At 43.5% G+C, this 22,920-nt stretch overlaps 1 protein-coding gene and 1 pseudogene across 2 annotated transcripts in view; one reads left to right on the forward strand and one right to left on the reverse strand.

Annotated features, from left to right (window-relative positions):
• LOC306643514 (metalloprotease TIKI1-like) overlaps positions 1-22,162 on the reverse strand; it is a 123,375-nt pseudogene extending 101,213 nt beyond the window's left edge. Inside the window, exons 1-3 of the transcript XR_013766881.1 lie at positions 21,980-22,162; positions 17,793-17,852; positions 7,228-7,307 (exon numbers count right to left, since the gene is read on the reverse strand). The product of XR_013766881.1 is annotated as a metalloprotease TIKI1-like (transcript). The remainder of the gene's footprint in view (positions 1-7,227; positions 7,308-17,792; positions 17,853-21,979) is intronic.
• LOC306643513 (E3 ubiquitin-protein ligase KCMF1) overlaps positions 21,619-22,920 on the forward strand; it is a 117,043-nt gene continuing 115,741 nt past the window's right edge. The window contains exon 1 of the mRNA XM_079109728.1: positions 21,619-21,931. Within this exon, the coding sequence (XP_078965854.1) occupies positions 21,916-21,931 (16 nt within the window). The 5' untranslated portion in view covers positions 21,619-21,915. The remainder of the gene's footprint in view (positions 21,932-22,920) is intronic.

The following is a 22,920-nucleotide window of genomic DNA, read 5'->3' on the forward strand; positions in this document are numbered from 1 at the left end:
TTTTATTAGTTACTGCCAAACTGCCCTTCATAAAATGTATGCCAACATCAAGTGTCCCATTTGCAATGGGAGTGCTACAGGTGTGAAGAAAGAAGAGGATTTCAAGTCAGTCCTTCTGTGCTGGGAAACTGCTTTTCAGAGGCTTCTAGGGAGCAGAGCAGTGCTGAGCCCACAAGTGAGCAAGCTTCAAATGGAAGGAGAGGTTCCCTCCTGCCAAAGCTCTACCTTTACATCTTGTTTTTTTGTTTGTTTGTTTGGTACCAAGGATTGATCCCAGGGGTGCTTTACCATTGAGCAACATCCTCAGCCCTTTTTGAGATACAGTCTCACTAAATTGCTGAGACTGGGCTTGAATTTGTAATCCTCTGCCTCAGCCTCCTGAAACAACGGGATTATAGGTGTGTGCCACCATGCTGGGCTCCTACATTTTTCCTACTTTGTACCAGTGGTTCACTTTATGCTTTGAGTATAACCTTTGCTGCTCTGCCACTGCAACTTATTTTTCAAATGGACATGTTTCTTTCTCTTCCTGCTCCTCCCAATCTCAGGGAAAACAGGATTACCTTTCTTCCCCATCCTAGGCAGAATAATCTGTCCCTGAGTACATACCCACCATAAGAAAGAAGTAATTCAGACTTTGGGGATAGTACCAGAAGATCTCAGAAATGATTACCTCCATATTAACAAGTGAATTACAACTCCTAACAGAGAACATGTGGAATGTAGCCTTTGAGTCACCTCTTTAAAAGTCCCCTGTTCCTGCTGGCAGAATCACAGTCTGTGGGACAGGAGTCCCCTGTGTTTCTCTTTTGCTAGCAAAGCAATAAACCTTCTTTTTCCTTTTTCCAAAACTGTGTCCTTATTATTGGATTGGCATTGGGGAGAAGGACCAAGCTTTTGGCAATAATTTGAAGTCATCAAATTTTCCATAGTTCAGTGAGTCTCCCCACTCTGGCCTGTGAGCTTCTAGAGAAATAACACTGGACCTTTATTCACCTTTGAATCTCTAGTACATGATGAATCAATGTGTATTAGATGAGGTAACAATTAATAAATTAGGCCTCCAGATTTTATTAAGAAAAATAACTGAAAACTATTAAAAGATTAAAACTATAATTACCTAAGGAGATTTATTGACTCTACCACCTTCCATGTTTGGGTTTTTGTCTTCTCACCTGTATCTTCCCAGAGAGACTAGTGAATAAATAGATAAAACAGCTGGGAGCAGTGGCACATGCCTATAGTTCCAGCTATTCAGGAGGTTGAGACAGGAGGGTTGCAAGTTCAAGGCCAGCATGGACAACTCAGCAAGACCCTGTCTGAAAATAAAATTTATAAAAAAGGCTAGAGATGTGGTTCAGAGGTAGACTCCTCCTGGGTTCAATCTCCAGTATTGGGGAGGTGGGGCAGGGGAATGGAAACAAAATGGGCCTATGCCTTGAAGGCATGTGCCAGCAGGCCTGATTAGTCCTTTGGTTCCATACAAAAAGCAAGGATATCACTTCTGTCTCAGAATCCTGGGTCAAGGCTCAGTGGTGCCATATTTTCAGGCAATATAGAAGTATCTAAAAGAGAGACAGGCATGGTGGTGCAGGCCTGTAATTCAAGCATTTTGGGAGGCTGAGATAGGAGGACCAAAAGTTTGAGGCCAGCCTAGGCAATTTAGCAAGACCATCTCAAAATAAATAAGGGTTGGGTGTAGCAGTGATAGAGCACTCCGGGGTTAAACCCCCAGTACCAATGCACCAGGCACTGTGCTGGCAATGTCTGAGCTCCACCTGTGGGAGGGGAGGATTTGAGTATTGGCGAATACCTGTGGCTTATCCCCACCCAGGTCTCATCCCTCTTCCTGCAGCACAATGGTCTGCAGCAGTTCCTGATCTCAGAGATCATTCAGGAACAAATAATCCAACCAGCTACATCAGAGCAACTCTCAGGGCTGGTGTTGTAGGCACTCATAGATAAAAGGTCTATTCTTTTTGGCTTGATTTAAGCATAAGAGGAACAGACTAGAGCTACTGCAGCCTTTCCCGCCACCCTCCCCTCCATGGGAAGAACCTCCTGAGAATAAAGTTGAGAGAAAAGAAGTGACCCTGAGTCATCAGGAGTGAAAATCAGGGCCTGAAAGCACTTATATCCCTAGATGGAATCCTGCCTCAAGTTAGTTCTACCTCTGGAATTTTCAGTTAGGTGAGCCAATAAGTTCCCTTTTGGGTTAAACCTGTGCATTCCAGGCTTCAGTTATATGCATGAAAGAGCCCTGACCTGTATTCTGTGGTTCTTCTGAATGCAGAAAATGGATCACATGAGATAATTTGTTCACAAAGCTGCCTGAGATATGGGTAGAGGTAAGAGACCTCTTTTAGCAACTGAAAGATCCCTAGATAAGTGGACAAACTAAGGACACTAATTAATGGAAATTCAGAAAGAGGCATTCTGCACAATTCTGAGAAATACAAGACTGTAAACACATGGAAAAGAATTGGGAATTGGTCAGTAAAAGCCAAGCCTGCAGGTACTCTGGGGGTTGTCAGCTCAGTCCAAGTGTGTAGATGAGGATGCCAGTCAACCATGCAATGTAACAGTGATTATTGTTTTGTGTCACTACATAATAGCTAACCAAAACAGTCTTTTTTTTTCATATCTGCTCTTCTTATCTGCCACCTTTAATGGCACTACCATCTCCTGTGATAAATATACATTTGGTCTTTATCCTGGCACACAGCTCCTAAAACCCTGGGAAGCTCAGGAATGAGTAAAGTGTCTTTTGCATGTAAATGAGATGATGGTGGCTGGGGGCCCTTTCATAGCTTCAGGATGGGGCTAGCCACTGAAAATACCCAGCCTTGACAAGTTGGAAATTTCAGCCCTGTTTCCCAACTTCCAGAAGGGGAAAAGGACTAAAGGTTGAGTTAATCACCAATAGCCAGTGCTTTGATCAATCATAGCTACATAATGAAACCTCCATTAAGACCCATATATAACATCAGGGTACAGTGGCATATGCCTACAATCCCAGCAATTCAGGAGGCTGACACAGGAGGATTGCAAGTGTGAGGGCAGCCTTGGCAACTTGGCGAGACCCTGTTTCAAAATAAAAAATATAAAGGGCTGGGGATGTAGTGCAGCGGTAGAGCACCCCTTGGTTCAATCCTCAGTAGAAGGACAGGGGGACCTACATGACAAGGTTCAGAAGAGCTGCTTGGCTGGTAAACACATTGAGGTGCCAGGAGGGTGCTGAGCCTCAAAAGGGCAGAGAAGCCTTGAATGCCCCCTAATACCTTGCCCTATGCATTTCTTCCACCTGGTTATTCCTGAGTTATATCCTTTATATATTTAAACTCATAAGTGTAACTAAAATGTTTTCCTGAGTCTTGTGAGCCATGCCAGCATATTTTTTAATGTGAAGATGGGGGTCATAGGATCCCAGGGATTTATATAGCTGGTTGGTCAGAAATGTAGATGGCAACATGGGAATGGTGATCGGTGTCTGAAATGAAAGCAGTCTTGTAGGACAGAGCTCTTTAATTGGTAGGATCTGACCCTAACTCCAGGTAGAAAGTATCAGAATTGAATTGAATTGTTGGATACTCAGTTGGTGTCTGAAGAATTGGGCAATTGGTTTGAAAACCCTACACACTTGGCACCCCAAGAATAATAAGTAAAAACAGTGTAAATGTCCCCTGCACTCAAACCAGAAAACCTGGGATCATTCTAGATACCACCCTCTCACCAGTCCTGCCCAATCTCTTGCCAAGCTGTTCTGATTCAAACCCCATTATCTCTCTCACTTTTCATTTATCCTTTACTCATCTAGTCACACTTACTTGCTACTTATTTTCTTGGTGTCAGGCTTTCTATGCTAGGTGTTGAAAACACAAAGAGCTGGGTATGGTGGTGCATGCCTGAAACCCAGTGACCCAGGAGACTGAGGTAGGACGATTGCAAGTTCAAAGTCAGCCTCAACAACTTGGGGGGGGGGGAGGCTAATAAATAAAAAGGGCTGGGGAGTTGGGTTAAATGTTAAGCACCCCCCTGGGTCCAATTCCCAGTACAAAATAAACAAACAATAACAACAAACAAACAAAAAACTAATAAGACCTAGCTCCTGTCCTGTGAAAATCACTGTCTAATGGTAAAACAGAAACAAAAACACATAGAGCCATGGAATTGATTCATGGAGACAAGAAAAGGCACAAAGCATCCTGCAGCCTACAGTAGGGGTTGCTTACTTAGTTTGGGAGTAATAGGGGCCATCTGAGAGGTCAGTGAGTTTTTCAAGGTGAGGGTCACACCTGAGTTGTTTTGTGGTACTGGGGATTGAATCCATGGAACCACATAAGCCAGGCAAGCATTCTACCACTGAACTACCTCCCCAGGTAGTTTTTTATTTTATTTATTATTTTGTGTACTTGGTGTGGTACTGGGAATTTAACCCAGAAGAACTCGACCACTAAGTTACATACCTAATCCTTTTTATTTTTTATTTGGAGACAGGGTCTTGCTATATTGCCCAGGTTGGCCTCAAACTTGCAATCCCCCTGCTTCAACCTCCATGCCTGGCTCACACCTGAATTTTAAAACTCAAAGAAAGGAGAACTGACCACGCTAAGAGGAGGGGAGAGGACACAGGAAGCAGAAAGCACAGCTTTAGATGTGGCCCAGAAGTGAAGAAAGTGAGGTCTGACTCCACCATAATGGAGTAGAAGGGTTGAACTTCTTACTTAGACAAGAAATCATTAACTGCTCTGATCAAACATTCTCCTCCCCTACCACCAGAAAACTCTTTCCTACTCAAATGTGACTTCCTGTCTCCCTTGCTTGCAACTCTCTGCTGGTTCCCCTTCCTGATATGTGACTGTGCTGTCTTTGTTCATACCTTCATACCTCAATTCTGCCTGCCTTGAAATTCTTGTCCTGCCTTGGTCAGTGTGCCAGGCTCCTACTCAGGCTTCAGAGTGACTCAGATGTGACTCAAATGTGACTTATTCTACCAAGACCCCACCCACTGGCACTCGCCTTCATGGGGCATGTATTGCACCTATTTATGTATAGTCTTCCTCCTGCTGTGAAAGTGCATGAGTCCTCTGCTACACCAGAACCTGGCCTGGAGGGAGTTCTCAGCAAAGGAGAAATCTGGTAGGTGCAAATGCAGTTAATGAAAAGGAAGCTGAAAGCTGCTGTACATTCCTGAGACCCTATAGATCTAGAAATATGCTTGACATGATAGGATTGCTGAGGCTGTCCCCATGATCCTCAGAACCAGATACAGCTTCTGGTTCCCAGCTAAGGTGCTGACCTCACTTTTCAATTAAATATCCCTCATTATGTCCATGAATCTGTAAACTCCTATTAACAACTGGGCATGGTGGTATACATCTGTAATCCCAGTGGCTCAAGAGACAAAGGCAGGAAGATTACAAGTTTGAGGTCAGCATGAGTAATTTATCAAGGCTCTAAGCAACTTAGCAAGATCCTGTCTCAAAATAAAAAATAAAAAAGGGGCTGGGAATGTGCCTTAGTGGTAAAGAACCCCTGGGTCCCATTTCTAGTACCAAAAAATACAAAATAAGTAAATAAACTTCCACATACAGCCATAAGTAGCTGAGGTTATAGGCACTTCGTTAACGATGATTGGGGCTATTTGTGAAGTTCTTAGATTTTATGTAGAATGCAACTTATATACATAATGATTAAGACTAACCTTTTTTTTTTTAACTTCTAAAACAAATACCAGTTGTATTTTATTTAATTATATCAAAGGCAAGGCTCTCTCACAACACAATATTCAGTAATAAGGTAAGGAAAAGTGCCCACCTGCCCCAACTTGGCATGGCTTCTGTTAAAAGTTGAGCATGTGTCCTTTCAGGCTCTTTCTGGCCTATACAAATACAAGTATGTGGCTGGGCATAATAGTACATGTCTGTAGTCCCAGCTACTCAGTGGATATAGTACGAAGATCTCAAGTTCAAGGTCAGCCTGGGCAACTAAGCAAAGTCTTGTCTCAAAATTTAAAAAGTGCTGAGGATTTATCTCAGAGGTAGAGTGCCCCTGGATTCAGTCCCTAGTACTATAAACAAACAAAAAGTGTATGTGTGTGGAAATCTGACCAAATATATATGTATGTACATGTATTAAATATATGTTAAAAAATATATATACATACATATATATATATATTTTTTTTTTTTTTTTTCCTTTTTGTGGTGGTAAATCCAGTGGTGCTGTACCACTGAACTACATCCCCAGCTCTTTCTTTTTCTTTTTATTTATTTTTTGGGAAGGGGTTATTGGGTATTTAATGCACAGGTACTTTACCACCGAGCCATATCTCAACACTTTATTTTGAGACAGGGTCTTGCTAAGTTGCTGAGGCTGGTCTTGAACTTGCGATCCTCTTGCTTCAGTCTCCTGAGCCACTGGGATTATAGGAATGTACCACCACACCCTGCATCTTTTTGTTTTATTTTGAGACAGGTTCTCAATAAATTGCCTAGGCTGGCCTTTATTTTGTGAATCTTCTACCTCAGCCTCCTGAGCCTCAGGGATTACAGGCATGCACCGTCATGCCCAGATTATATAGTTTCTCTTTTTAAAAAATAAAAACAACTTGATGTACATTTTTGTCAGTACATATAATTTTATTTGATTTCTTAAAATAGTCATATAGGGAAATTCATTATATTGGGGTTAGCAATCTATGGCCTACAGGCCTAATATGGCCTACCACCTAAATAGAATTTTATAGAAACATAGCCATGCCTATTAATTTATATATTATTTCTGACTGTTTTCACACAATAGCAGAGTTGAGAGGCTGCATCAGAGACTCTGTAGCCCACAAAGCCTGAAGTGTTTACTGTGTGACCCTTCACAGAGAAAGTGTGTTGAACCCTGCAACATGATTTTATCATGCTTTATTTAACCAGTTCCATGTTAACAAGTTAAATTGCTTCCATTTGTTTTAGCATTACAAACAACCCCCAAATTAACAAAACATTATATTAGCTGATGATCATCATGGGTAACAATGAGTGAGAACATCACTGAATATGAACCCTATGTGTCCAAATACAGAAAGATTTTCTTTAGAAAAGGTCTTTTAAGTTAACAGATAGTGTGGCTCAAAGGAATAATTCTGGAAATATGAGCAACTGCTGAAGTCATTAGGGCAAAGGGCTGTACAGAAAGTTCCTATTGTCATAATAAAAGAACTAGAACACTTACCAAAGAGCATCCAAGCATACTCCAGGGATGTTTCAGGGACACAGGACAATAAAAAACAGATACTAGCCATGAGCAGCCTACTGTCAATGATAAGGAACATAAAGGAGCCCAAAAGAAAAGAAAAGGAAATTAGTAATTACCAAGCACATGTCAGACTTATGAGTTTGATTCTCTACAAACAGGCAAGGCATTTCAAATGCTCAGTAATTATTATGGCGCACACGTCAGCTAATCAAAAAAGATGCAGCTGGGCGCAAAGGTGCATGCCTGTAATCCCAGTAGCTCAGGAGGCTGAGGCGGGAGAATTGCAAGTTCAAACCAGTCTCAGCAATTCAGCAAGGCTCTGTCACAAAATAAAATAAAAAAGGGCTGGGGATATGGCTCAGTGTTAAAGTGCCCCTGTCAATCCCCATTCCTTGAAAAAACAAAACAAAACAAAAAACAAAAAACAAGTGCAGAATAGAGGAACAATAGAATGACAGAATGATCAGAGGCTTAGGGACCAGAGGCACGTACAAGTTGAGATAGTGATAAAAGCTAAAATCAGAGGTTGACAAACTTTTCCTGTAGAGCCACAAAGTAAACACTTAAGATTTTGCAGGTCTCTGTCACAGCTATTTAACTATGTGGTTGCAGCACAGAAGCAGTCACAGAATATGTAAAGAAATAGCATGGTTATATCCCAGTACATTTTTACAAAACCTTGATGAGGGTCAGATTTGGCCTATGAATCACAGTTTGCCTACCAAGGACCTAAAGTAATAATATGACAGATATTTATTGAGAATTACCTTGTATTAGGCACTTTGCAGACTTTATTCCAGGTTCTCATAGCAATCTTGCAGGGCAGGTATTATTGGCTCCCTTTTACAGATAAGGAAAGTGAGGTTGAGAGATGTTGCCTGGGATGATATGTGGCAAAGCTGGGATTCAAACTCAGGTCTCACTCCTGAGGGTAGCATCTTTTTTTGGGATTGAACCCAAAAGCACTTAACCACCGAGCCACATCCACAGCCATTTTGAGACAGGATCTCACCAAGTTGCTTAGGGCCTCACTAAGCTGCTGAAGGTGACTTTGAATTTGGGATGCTCTTTCCTCAACCTCCTGAGCCGCTGGGATTATAGATGTGTGCCACCATGCCTGCTCAACATCTTCATTATTCCATGCTTCCTCCTGGAGTGACCAAGACAGAAAAGGGGAGTATACAGTAATATCAGGTCTCAGTGACTGTGAGAATTCTCTCACTCATTTGTTTATTCACTTATTCCTTCCTTTAACAAGTATTTTACTTATGCCATGTATAAGGTAGTAGGGTTCAAAAATAAATGAGATGATTCCTGCCCTTGAGTTTAGCATTGAAATCTATAACTGGATGTGGGAGATGAAGGGGGAAAAAAGAACTTGATTTATTAATAAGATCAGGAAAGCAAAACATTGAAATTGCTCTGATCTCTGCTTCCTTTCTTTCTCTGAGTACCCAGGGACTATTTTCTAATCCTTTGGGATCACAGACTTCACTGTGCAGCATGCATACTTAGGCAGATTTACTGTGAAACTATTGAAGTTTTAGGGTCCCTCACTTCCTGCAAAAGGACTTCCAGGGCCTTGCATTTAATTTTGCATTTCTTTCTTGAGTTTCCTGTCACAAGTGTCTTGTAAGCTTCAAGCTCCCAAACCTGGATTCATCCTTGAGGGAAAGTTTTTCAGAGCCAAGTCTGAAAAGAGGTCTTTTTAAAGGAATTACCATAGCCTGAGGATACTGTCTGTAGACCTCAGGGGTTTCTCTTAAAGGTACTAAGTACTTGGGGCTGACCTTACAGTCCAGGTGTAGCCAATCTCAAATCCATTCTGGATTATGCCCCTTTTCTTCCTTTATTATTCCTGGCTTCCTCTTCCTTTAAAGAAATCACAAATACAGGGCCTGAGGTTTCTGCTGACTCAAATTCTTATGAATTCATGACATTCAGGAATCCAATACTCCAAGAATCCTTTCTATCACCTTTCAGTGGACCAATCAGTTAGGGAACGACAAGCAATCCTAATGGGGCCAGGGGTGATTTAGGCAGTGCAATAATTGGAAGTCCCCTTAAAACAGGATGGTGACTTTGGCAGGGTTTCCAGAGTGATGTGCTCATCAGCTGGCCCAGCTTTTATCTTTTTTTTTTTTTTTGGTACCAAGGATTGAACCCAGGGTGCCTTACCACTGAGCTAAGTCCCCAGACTTTGTCTTTTTGATACAAGGGATTGAACCCAGGGGTGCTTTACCATTGAGCTACGTCCCCAGCCCTTTTTATTTTGCGACAGATTCTTGTTAAATTGCTGAGGCTGGCCTCATACTTGCGGTTCTCCTGCCTCAGGCACGTGGAATTAGGAGCATGTACCATCATATTTGGCTGCTGGCTTTGTAATCCTGTGTACAGAAAAATTCCATCTCTGAGGGAACTGGCTTTTGTACACTCACCAAGGTTATAAGAGAATCAAAATTAGAATATTATTAATATGAGTACAGGAGACCTAGAACTATATCTAACTGGCAAAGTAATTGGCTTTGGTCATTTGCTTAAAGTACTGTGCCTTGCCAGGCAAATTCACAAAGCATATCAAATTATAGGTTAGAAATTTGATGAGTGAGCAAAAATAACACTGTGACTTCTCAAGGGCAGGTACTGTGCCTATTCTGCCCACTGTCCCATCTCCAGCCTCTGACACATAAGTGGTGTTCTAAAAAGATTTAGTGAATGATTAAAGAAAAGGGATTAGTTGTTCTCAGGGCAAATACCCATTTCTCCTAGGACAAATCTCTTTTTTTTTTTAACAGTACTGGGTATTGAACACAAGGCATTGTGCATGCTGGGCAAGTACCATTCCACACATGCATATCCCCAGCCCTCTTGTTTATTTTGAGACAGAGTCTCAAAATCAGGCCAAGTTGTCCAGGCTGCTTTTGAACTTCCATCCTCCTGCCTCAGTTTCCTGAGTAGCTGGGATTAAAGGGGTGCCCGACCATGCCTGGCTAAATCTGCATTCTTTTGGACCAGTTCTAAATGAATAGTATAGCCAATAGTACCAGAGCTTCTTCATCTCTCTATGGTATGAAAGACTCTAATTTCTTTTTTTTTTAATTTGAGACAGGATCTTGCTAAATTGCTGAGGCTGGCATGGAACTTGTAATCCTCCTGCCTCAGCTTCCTGAGTACTTGGGATTATAGGCATGTACCACCACACCCAGTAAGACACACCTAATGGCTTTGCCTAGTCTGGATTCTATGCAGTCCACATTTAAACCTTCTGAAATGAGTCATTACCACCTTCTTAACTGTTATCTTCTGGGGCTCTTTTCCAGGTCCAGAATCTATTTTAACTATTTTAACTCCTTCATTGGTTTGGGGGAGACTTGAATGACACACTTAGAATAGACACTTGCTGCAGGCAGATTTGTTTGTGTACCCATTCTGTGTGTACTTTACTTTCAAATAACTCCATTTTCTGACCTTCCTTAAAGGAACCAATTCCACTAAATCCTATTCTTTCCAGGATCTTTCTACGTGAATGTATGAGGTTTTTTACTAGTACATGAGTTTTAGTCACTGTTGAAGAAGGAAATGCCTTCATGAAGAATTCATCAATTTCCAGAGTGAAAACTTGTGACAGGGAAAACTGTGGATCAGGACTCCTGGGCTCCAATTTTGGACACAAATAAGCAAAGTCCACTATGATAGCTAGGTGTAGGGCTGTGCTAGAAGTAATCAAATGATGAGAATCCAGCACAAGAGCAGCCCAGCTGGGGAAGAGAATGGTGTATTTGCAGTAATGGAGAATTGTAAAAGGAATCAGGAGCACTTAATGGGGAATTTCTCCAACTTTATTCCATCATCAGGATTCCCACCTGGATGTTCTTTCAAGTGCAGGTGGTTGGGTCCCATCCCTAAGAGATTCTGATCCAGCTGATTGAGGAGTGTTCAAGGACTTTGAATGTTTAACATGTGACTACCCCCACCCTCCCTGAGGGTGACTGCACTGGAAGTGGTCCCAATTCACGCCTTCCCCATGAATGGTTCAGAGGCAGGTGTCTACAGTTTTGTTTCTTTCGTTTTTCTGCAGTATTGGGGATTGAACCCAGGGCCTTGCACATGCTGTCAGTGAGCTACACCCCAGCCCTTTTTCTTTGAAGACAGGGTCTTGCCAAAATGCCAAGGCTAGCCTCGTGAACCTGCCATTCTCTGTCTCAGACTCCTGAGTAGCTGGCATTATAGGTGTAATGGCTCATCAGTCTTTATGTATTTGTTTTGTTTAAAAAACAAAAATAATGGTCCCATAATACATATACATAATTTAGAAACAGATAAATTTCTGTTTTGAAGTTAAAACATATCATAAGCTGGTTGTGGTGGTGCATGCCCATAATTCCCGTGACCCAGGAAACAGAGGCAAGAGGATCACAAGTTTGAGGCCAGTCTGGTCAATTTAGCCAGACACTGCCTCAAAATAAAAAGTAAAAAGTTTGGGGATGTAGCTCAGTGGTAGGTAGAACATCCCTGGATTCAATTCCCAGTATTCAAAGTAGAAAAAAAAAAAAAAAATCACAGATGTATCTAGTTCACTACCTATTCATTTACGACCTTATTTTTAGTTACTGCTCTGAGTTTGGATAGACCATTTTATTTAGGTTGTCTTCAACTTTACATTTAAAAATAACATTGAGATAAACACCCTATCTAAAATCTTTGTATGTATCAAAGAATGGGCAAAAGTCTATGGCTCTTGAAACTATGAAATCCTGTTTTGGAATGCTTGTAACAACTCATACTCCTTCTGTGACACCTTCATTAATCATTGACCATTATTAAAGGTATTTTGCTACAAATTTGAGGGGCAAAATATCTTTTTAACTCCTACTGATTTGATTCCTAAGTGATGAAAGTGTTCTTTCACACACTAATTTCAGCTTCTCTTTTGGATGTTCTCCATCTATAGGCTTCTCTGGACTTTCTGACTACTGAAGCATGCTTCTGACCCTATTCCTTCATTGACAGATAATTTCTGGGGCCATGCTTCAGTCTCTCATGGGATGTCTCTGTTGGGACAACACTGCTTCTTTGACCAACAGAGCCTCTTCAGTCACCCTTGTTCTCTGGCACAGACTTCTCTGGGAACCCTTTCAGCACTGTTGCCCAGGGCTTCTCCCATGGCCTAATGCCCTCTATCTCATACCCATTTCCCTCTTACCCTCCTCCTCTCATGGTATTAACTGCCACCTGGAAGCTGATGATCTTGATCTTCAAGGAACAACCAGTCCTGGTTTCTCCTCTGAATTTTACTGGATGAAACATAGGCTTCTCAAACTCTGTCTATCTAAAATTGAACTGAGGGAATAGCTCAGTGGCAGGGCGCATGTTCAGGGCCATGGATTCAATCTCCAACACCTAAATGAATAAATAAATAAAAATTGAATTTTTCATCTCTCCCAACTTCAACCTCTCCTCTTATGCTCTTGAACTCAGTTAATAGAATACCATGCACTGGGTTTCCAGCCCCACCTTGGGAGTAATCCTAGATTCCCTATTTCCCTTATCCCCTTATTTACTCAGTCACCATATCCTGATAATTCCATCTTCAGGGTATTTCATGGCTCTTATTCAGGATGTTCTCATCTCTCTTGTACACTCCCTCTCCACCCAGCTACCTTCTTCAAGTATTCATTTGTTCACTGAATATTTATTAAGTGCCTGTGCTTGGCTGTGAAGATAGAGAAGAATTCTGCCTTAAGGAGTCTACATTGCAGTGCAGTGATCTAGAGAATAAAGCAAAATTATAACAGTGTGAATAAACAGTAAGGAGGATTTAAAAAAAAAAACAGTGGGGCAAGGTCCTTATATGGAAATGAAAGGCCTCTTGGAGATGACCTGGAAGATGTCATATGAAGAATCAGATACAGACTTTCCAGAGTTCAGATGCAAAGGCCCTGAGGCGGGAAAGAAAGGAGACCCTACTGCAGCCAGGGCAACCCATCTAAACTGATTATGTGGGGGGTGGCTGAAGATGAGTTGGAGAAGTGGGTAGGGGCAGATCCTATAGGGAATTCAGACCTTAATAGGAATTTGAGTTATAACCTGGAAGAACATTCAGGGGAGCCATAAAAGGGCTTAAAGCAGTAGAATGATATGATCGTTTCTCTGAACAATAGCTGTACGAAGAGAATACATCAAAATATACCAAGGTTTACCTCTGGGTGGCTGAGTGGTATGGTTATATGATTTTTAGTTTTTTCTTTGTGCTTTTTTACATTTCCCAAGATTTCTGCAGTGAACATGTATTACATTTTTTTTTTTTTCTTTCTGTGGTGCTGGGTATTGAACCCAGGGCCTCACCTATGCTAAGGTAAGTGCTCTACCATTGATTTGCATTCCCAGCCTATTGCATAACTTTTTTTTTTTTCTTTTGCAGTACTGAAGATTAAACCTAGAGCCTTGCACATGCTAGGCAAGCACTCTACCTCAGAGCCATCTCGGCCCATTTTATTTTGAGACGGAGTCCAAGTTGCCCAGGTTGGCCTTGAACTTGTGATCCTTCTGCTTCAGTCTCTGTAACTGGAATTACAGGCATGTGCCACCACATCTGACCCAATGCATTGCTTTTATGCTCTTAAAAATTTAGTCAAAAGAAAAAAAAAAAAAAGCTGGTTGAAAGTGTTATGAAGGGCCACAGAAGGGAGTACAATTGATGTGAGGAGCCAAGATCACTGAGTCATGAGATGTGGCAGTGGCCTGGAATGGTTCAGTGGTTGTGGGAATAGAAAAGGGAGTAGAACTAACAGATATTTAATGGGCAAAACTAAAAGAATTTGGTGACTTATTGGCTATAGGATGCAAGACTGTAGGATGATTATTGGGTTTTGTAGGAAATCAAAGTATTTCTTACCAAAATATTGAGGATTTTTGAGCTGAAAACAATTAAAAAACATCAAGTCTGTCTTTTTCCCTTCCTGATGTCAGGACAGATTCAGACAAGGGTCTTTCTGCCTTTCTCCCTACTTTCCCACCCAAGTCATATATGTATACCCTACCTCACTAGAGATTGCTGCTGATCAGTCGAGAGATGGGATCAGCAGACATAGGATGTTGGGTGCAGACATTCCCCCCCTCCCAGAATTCTCCTGTGTGGGAAGTCTGAAACCTCTTGCTTCTTTGTTTGCTGAGATTTTACTGCTTTTTGTTAAATTACTATTTATTTATTTATGGTGCTGGGGATTGAATCCATGGGCGCTTAACTACTGAGCCACATCCCCAGTCCTTTTTAATTTTTAAGAATGTCTCAATAAGTTGCTTAGGGCCTTTTCAAGTTGCTGAGCCTGGCTTTGAACTTGCAATCCTCTTGCTTCAGCCCCCGAACCCTCCACAGCATTGGGGACTACAATTGTGCACCAATATGACCAGCTTAAAATATTATTTAGACAAGGCTTCTGAGCCAATAAATGGAAAGCCACTTTCCTGAGAGTAACTCCCTTCCAGATGATGAAGAGTACATCCATAATAAACTTGTTTTTCTCTTGTTAATCTGCCTTTTAATAGGAACTTGTCCTGGCTAAAAATTTAGACAGGTGAAAAAAGAAATGGTATTTTTCTCCTTTTCAGATTTATCTTGGATAATTAACTAGGTTGATGGTGACTCCATCTAACCCAAAAGGGCATAGAGGCATCTCATGGGATATGAGAGTGGCAGCATAGAAAAGAGGGTGGCCAATAGCACCAAATTCTCAGCTGTATGATCTACCCAGGTATAATGCTGAGGAAGAAGAGTGGCAATTCTTTCAAGAAGCTCTTCTAAAAAGACAAACAATAGGATAACAATCAGAGGAAATACAGGGTTGAAGAAGTGTTTTCTGGTGAGGCAAATGAACCAGTAGAGGCAGAAGGATTCAAAGTACAGATACTAAGGGGATGTGTGAAAGCAAGAGCCCAAAGGTGGGATGAAGTGGGATGATAAGCACAAGTGGAACAAAACAAGAAAAAGGATATCTCCTTCTGAGATGGGAGCAAGGATATGAAGGTAGAATAAACTCCTTTTGAGGCTCGTAGCAGGAAGGAGAAAAAGTTTCAGCTTTTGGAATTTTTTTCCCTCTATGAATTAGGGTCTGGTTATCTTCTGGGGATGTGGATAAGCAACTGGAGACAAGCAGTGAAGATTTATTAATCTAAAAATTGTAGAAGGGACCAGGTATGGTGGCACATGCCTGTAATTCTAGCCAGGGAGAGATTGAGGCAGGAGGATCTCAAGTTTGAGGATAGCCTGGCAACTTAGAGAAACCCTGTCTCATGGTAAAAAAATTTTAAAAAGGGCTAAGGATGTAGTTCAGTGGTAGAGTACCTGCATAGTATGCACCAGGCTCTTGGGTTCCAAGTGGAAAGAAAAAGAAAAGCAAGAGAATCTATATAAATGCCCACCAAAACAAGCAGATCAACGGCTCAATGGTACTAAGATTCTGAGGTCCTACTATAGTTGGATCTTCTAGATTTCTAACAGCTCCAATCTATATACTTTTTTTTTTTTCTTTTCCCTTTTGCAGTGCTACACTATAAACCTAGGCATAAACCTAGAGTCTCATGTGAGCTATCCAAATGTCCTGCCATGGAGCTACACTACCAGCCCGAGAAAATTTATTTTTTAAGTACTTTAGAAATTTGTGTGTCATCCTTGATCAGAGGCCATGCTAATCTACTCCATATTTTTCCAAGTTTTAGTGAATGTGTTGCTGAACAAGCACTGGGGAAAAAATGCAGCGATTCAATTGATTCAGGAATGGGGAGCTTGTAAGTTAGTGCAGTCTAAGAATAAGGGGTTTAAAGAGTTCAAGTTATGAGAAGTCTGAGTTGAATACAGGATACATACTGGTTCAGGAGAATAGAGTTAAAGGTAGGTGAAGGTTGGTGGAGGTGGGGGTGGGGAAGCAAGGCCAAGTGGAAACATCAAAGAATTGGAGTCCTAGAGAAATAAAATAATAGGTTTAAGGATGAAGGGTGTAGCTTAATGGTACAACAATTACCTAGAATATACAAGATCCTCGGTTTAGCCCCCAGCACCCACTAAAAAAATTTAGTGGTGTAGAGTGGGAAAAATATGAAAAGATATGAAGTTACTGTTAAGACAAAACATTTGTTATGGTTTGAATTGATAATAATCCCCAAAGGCTCATGTGTTAAAAGGTTTGGTCTCCACTGTAGCAAAATGTTCAGAGGTGGTACTTTTGGGAAGTAGCTGGATCATGGGGTCACCAGCCTCAGCAAAGGGTTGGTTCACTGATGAATTCAGAGCTGAATAGGCTACCAGGAGGTGGGGGCCCAGTTGGAGAAGGTAGGTCACTGAAGGGTGTGTCCTTGAAGAGTATATCATGTTCAGACCCCTTTCCCTTCTCTCTGTTTCCTTGCAGCCCCAAGGTAAGCAGCTCTGCTCCACCCATGTGCTCTCTACCATGATATTCTGCTTTAGCATAAACTCACGGCAATGGGGCCAAGTGACTGGAGTGTTCTTTGTTTTTTCCTCAGGTATTTTGTCACAGCTAAGAAAAGGTAACAAATGTGATCATTAAATATGATCACAAGAAGGAAATGAGTGGTTAAAGTGGAAGTACACAGATTTGAAATCAAGGTATTACAAGGTAATGCTTAAATACACTCAGAATTTGGGGTGAAAGCTGTAAAGCAGATTCAAGGTTTCAATGACTCAGGGCCTCATAGTGACTGTAAAATGGGTAGAGAACAAAGAGCTGGTTAGGTAATCATATTGCATGTGCCTTTCTGTTTCTTTCCAGGCCTCAAGGAGGTGGCAGAAATCTGGTTTACATCAGGGCATCTGGATAGAGTCCACTGGGGTCAAGTCCTGGGTAAGCCAATTTAACTTCTCTGTGTTTCCTGTGGAATCAGTAAAATGAAGATACTAGTATAGCATTTATATCAAGACCTGCTACATGTACCAGAGGATTACTTAAAAGTCAGGATCATTATCATTTCTCACTTGAACATAGGGGTTTTAAGAGTCTCCAAGGCAGAAACTCTCAAATATTTTGGGCTCAGCATTCCTTCACTATTTAAAAAACAATTTTTTTTTGAGGTAAAAGAGATTCAACGCAGGGCCATGTGCATGCTAGTTAAGTGCTCTACACTAAGATACACCCCTAGCCCTTTTAAATTTTTTGAGACAGGCTCTTAGGGCATGCTGGTTTGAACTTGAGATCTTCCTGCCTCAGTCTCCCAAGTAGCTGGGATTACAGGCATGCATCACTGTGTCCAGCTTATTAATACATTTTTAAGAAATGTATTAAATGTGTACATTTTAAGAAAAATAATTTTTTTTAAATGGAAGTGTGTTATTGCTTTTCCATTTTGCAAATCTCTTAAGTTTGGTTTTAACTGAAGACAGGAGGATCTTATCTGCTTCTGAATTTAAATAAGATATGTTCTTTGCTTGAAGTATGAAAATCCTAACACTTCACTGACCCCCTGAAGCCACACTTTGAGAACTGTTACTTTAAGCTTTCTCCCAGTTCTAAATCATTCAGTCATTTACTTACTTGTCAACACTTCATGATCCTAGAGACTGGTGAATCCTGTGGTTGCTGCCCTGGATTATCCTAATAGAAAAGAGGAAAACAAATATGAACAAGCACATAGGAGGATGTCTCAGGGTTACCTGTGAGCCTAAGGAGGCAGGGGAGGTAAAGGAAATTTGAACTTGGATTAGGGCATGAATTTCCTGTGTTCGTCTAAAAAGTATCAAGAAGAGCAGGTGCAAAAACCCAGAGGCAGGAATCAATGTAGAAGCAAAGGGTGCACTGGCACAAGAAGTCAGTGTGCTAAAAAAGCATGTTGGGCTGTTCACAGGAAGTTAGATTTCATCCTATATACCAGAAAGCTGGGGTGACAAGAGCTTGTTTTTCTTTTTTCATTACGAGGGATTCAATCTAGGGCCTCATGCATGCTAGGGAAGAGCTTTATCACTGAGCCACATGCCTGACCCTTGCTTTTTTTCTTTTTTTTTTGGTGGTGCTTGGGATTGAACCAGAGCCTGAGTTATACTCCCAGCCTGCTTTTCTTTTCTTTTTTCTTTCTTTCTTTTTTTTTGGTACTGGGACTGCTTTTCTTTTTTAAAGTCAGTTTTATTGCTGCATAATTTACGTAGAAGTAAAAGTCATTCTTTCAGGTGTACAAGTTTTGACAAACATATCGTTATGTAAACAGTACCACACCAAGATAAAAAATACTTTCTTTGTCTCAACAAAAGTTCTTTCTGTAGTCAATACAGTCCTGCAAGCAACCATTGATCTGACTTCTCCACAGCTTTTTACTTTGAAATAATTATACACCCACAGAAAGTTAGAGAATCTATGTATACTTCCCCCAATAGTAATATCTCACAAACTGTAGAAAAATACTAAAGCCAAAAAAAGATAGTGATATACTACTATCAGCTGGACTACAGACTTTATTCAGATTTCATCAGTGTTTACATGCATTTGCTTGTTGTAAAGAACAAAACTGGGGGCCGGGTGTGGTGACAGGAGGGGGAGGCTGAGATAGGAGGATCTCAAGTTCAAAGTTGGCCTCAGCAACTTAGTGAGACCCTGTCTCAAATCAAAAAAATAAAAGGGCTGAGGATATGGTTCAGTGGCAAAGCACCCCTGGGTTCAATCCCTGGTACCAACAAAATAAAAAACAAAAACAAAAATATAACAGTTTGGTCAGGCAAGGACACATTAGTTACAACTGTCCACAGAAGAAAGAAAAATTCAAAAAGGTGAAGGGAGAGGAAAGATTCCAGTGGAACAAAAATCAGTGGGTGGACAATTTAGTATAAGGGATTAAATTTTTTTTTTTTTTTAATATTTTTGGATATTGATAGACCTTTACTTTATTCACTTATTTATATGTGGTGCTGAGAGTCGAACCCACTCCCTCAAACATGCTAGGCAAGTGCTCCACCACTGAGCCACAACCCCAGCCCAAATGTTTAAATTCTTTAAACATTTTTTTTGGAAATAAAAATTTCCATATGGTAAGACAGCACGTAGATTGCTTTAAATTGAAGAACCTGACCTCTAAATTAATGAAGGATATGGAAACACCACATAACCATAATATTTCTGCTTACTTTTATTCAAACAGGAAAAAAAAAAAAAAAAAAAAAAAGGCTGGTCACTTTCTTCATTTTCTTTTTTTTTTGCCTGAATGAAAACAGTGAAGTAACTGTCAAAGATCTGATATTCCCTGGGAGTTCTGACAAAGTTGAATCTGTTTGCTCCCCTTAACAGGATTAGCTAAACCCTCAACATAGCCAAAATAAGCCTATATACTTATTTAGTTTGTGGTACTGGGGATCGAACCCAGAGGTACTCTATCACTAAGCTACATTCCCAGCCCTTTTTATTTTTTTGAGACAGGCTCTTGCTAAATTGCCTAGGTTGGCCTCCAACTTGTTATCCTCCTGTCAGCCTTACTGGGATTTCAGGTATGTGCCACCACACCTGGTTCTATACTTACTTTTATTCCTTTCTGAAGTTTAGTGTTTTTGTAGGCTTTCCTACCCATAATAGCACTGCATCTGAATAAAGTGACAATGGTTAAACCTTTACATAATTTATATAAAGACATATTCATTCATCAAGACTGTGGGGCAAAAACAGCTGCCCTCATTTTTACAGCTGAAGACATTGAGGCTCCTAAGAGATTGGTACCCAGGATCACATATACAAATATTGTAAAATGCTTAGAAAGGTACCAGCACAGGGTAAGCATTCAGTAAATGTTAGGTAGGCTTCTTTAATGCCTTGCTCTTTCTATACCACCATACCCCATTTATGGCCAAGTTGGATCACTTTCTCCAACAACTGAGCTACAGAGAATTTGGGCAAAATCTCCATACATGCAGTGGAAATATCTCTGCTAAGAAAGTCCTCATTTAAATCTTAGTTTACTACTAGTTGCTACCAAATACAATTCGTCGAAATAAGGAAGTTTCTTAAAATCAGGTTCCAATAAAACACCGTGACAGTTTTTACCGTCTCGTGTTAGATATTTTATATACACTTTAGCACAAAATCCTCTGAAATTACCTCTTATTAAGCATCTACCTCGTATTGTTATACCGATTTTAAAGACAGAGATGTTAAGTCATTTGACACAGGTTGTAACGTTAGTGAATGGTGGACAAGAAAGGAGTAACTCCAAAGCAGGCAGAATCCTTGGACCCGATTTCCGTTGACTTAGCCCATTCTATTCTACGTCCACCATAAACAACCCCCAGAATCAAAATAAAGAGCTAACTTTCAAACGGAAAAACAAGAAATAATCACCAAAACAAAAACAAATGGAATATCTGCAAATTTAAGTAATTTAGATCAGAATCTCACGGCTGATGTGTCTTAATTTCAAGGTTCAATCTACTTTCACCAAGCCCTGCTACCACAGACAAATGATAAGGGGCAGTTATCAATATATGTTGAATTAATAATGCCTGCAATCAAAGTTGACAATAAGGAAGAGGGTAAAAGCAGAAAAGACACACAAAATCTGCAAAGTAGTCCATGGGCAAAATCCAGATAAAAATCCTCAAGTTTTCCAGGCAATGCATTCACGGTGAGACGAGGCGCTGGCACAAGCCTTCCGCACACCCGGCCTGGCCGGAGCCGAGCCTTCACCTTGAGGCCAAGCGCGGCCGCTTCCCCTCTTCGCTCCCTGCGCTCAAGCCCTCCTGACCGCTCATCACCCGGCCTCTTAACAGGCGACAACTGGAGGCCAACAGCCTTTCCCTTCTAGGCTGCTGGCTTAAAAAGAAACACAAGCACCTGCCCCCAGGCGGTCCGCGGTCGGCCCGGCAGCCTTGCGCCTGCAGACGCCAGTCCCTTGGGGTCGCAACTCGACCCCCGAGATCTTGCGGGCCAGATACAGCATGGACCCAAGCAGGCCTCAGGCGTGGCTTGGGGAGGTGAGCGGGCCCTTCGGGCCTCGCGGGCGGGCGGCGGGAGTCCGCTACTAGGCATTTCCTCTTCCTCTATACGCGCGGCGCGGCGGAGGCGGAGGCCAGGCCGAAGCCGGGTTCCGACGCCCGATCGCGGCCTGCGGGCGAGCGCGGGACAGCGCCGCGCCCCGAGCCGTCGCCGCCTTGCGGCCTCCAGCCGCCCGCGGGGCCTGCGGGCGGCTGGGCCCGGCGCGGGCAGCGAGAGGCGGGGCCGGCGTGCGGGCGGCGGAAGGAGGCGGAGGAGGAGGAAGAGGAGCAGGAGGAGGAGGAGGAGGAGGAGGAGGAGGAGGAGGCGGCGGCCGGGAGCCGGGGTAGAGGGGCGGGGGGCGGGCCGGGGGAGGGGAGGAGCGGGATTTGCGGAGCGCGGCGCCGCTGCCGGGAGCCCGCGGGCCCGAGAGTGACCGAGTCACGGCGGGCGCCGGCGGAGCCGCGGCGTCGGACCCGCCTCCTGGAGGAGCTCAGCCCGGGCCAGGCCCGGCCCCAATCCCGCCCCGCGCCGCCTCGCCGCTGCCGCCGCCGCCGCCGCCGCCGCGGGAGCGCTCCCCTGCCCACCCCGCCCCCGCGGCCGAGCCCGGGAGTCGAGTGGGAGTCGGCCGGCCGGCGCGGGCAGCGCCGGGACCCCGCAGGGGACACTGCAGCCGGAGCCCGGGAGGGGCCGCGCCGCCACCGTCTGAACTAGGATGTCCCGACATGAAGGTGAGAGGAGCTCCCGCCCCCACCCCCACCGCCCGGGCCTCGGCCTACCCCGCCCGGGCCGGGCGCCGCGGAGGGCGGCCGGAGAGCGGCGGAGACTTTGGCGGACCCTGAACCGGGCCCGAGGGTGCCGATCCCAGCTGGGAGCAAGCGAGGGCGGAGATCCGCGGCGCTGCTGCCGCCACGGTTGCGGCCGCGGCCCTGAAATGGGCCTGGTGCCGGAGGCGGGGCGGCCGGGGCGGCCGGAGGGTTTGCACTGTCATGGGGCGGGGGAGGGGGAGGGGAGGCGGCGGGGCCCGTTACCGGCGGGAGCCCAGCCCTCCGAACTGGTACTGGACGCCGAGGCCCGGCGGGTCCCGGAATCGCGGGCCCCATCGCGGCCTAGCTCCCGCCGCCCCGGAAGGGCCCGGTGCGGTCGCAGAGCTGGTCCACGGGCGGCGGCAGGGGCCTGGGGAGCTGGCCTGGGACCGGCGGTCGCGTCCGGTCGCCGGGAGACGACCGCGAGTGCCCCCGCCTGCGGGCGACCGCGGTGCGGGCGGGAAGGCTCTGGGGCCGGGCACGGAAGCCCTCGCCACCTGGAGCCCGCCCGGCCTCGCGGCTAGGCCTCGGCGCGTCCCTGGTCTTGGGTAACCAAGTTCCCGGGGCGGATCTGGCCCGGCCGCGGCGAGCAAACTCCGTGCTTGGTCACCCTGCCGAAGCTTGACTCACGGGGCCCTCACCGGCGTGCGCTGCCTGCCTAGCCAGGTTTAGGTAGATGACGGTCGTGTGGTCTGTTAATGGTCAGGGGCTTTTGGACTTTGTTTTAGGATTTGAAAATACGTGTGGAGTACAGTTCCGAATAAGCAAGACTACTCCAACCCAGTCCGCAGGGTACAAAAAATACAAATGTTTAGAGCCGATGTATAGGTGGAACTGGTGAAAAATAAGTTAACTTCAATTTACTGCCATATGGTTTAGTAAAGGGGGAGGGAGGATGAGTTTTCTTTGTTTCA

Source organism: Sciurus vulgaris, assembly GCF_902686455.1.
Source record: "Sciurus vulgaris genome assembly, chromosome: 14".
NCBI lineage: Eukaryota > Metazoa > Chordata > Mammalia > Rodentia > Sciuridae > Sciurus > Sciurus vulgaris.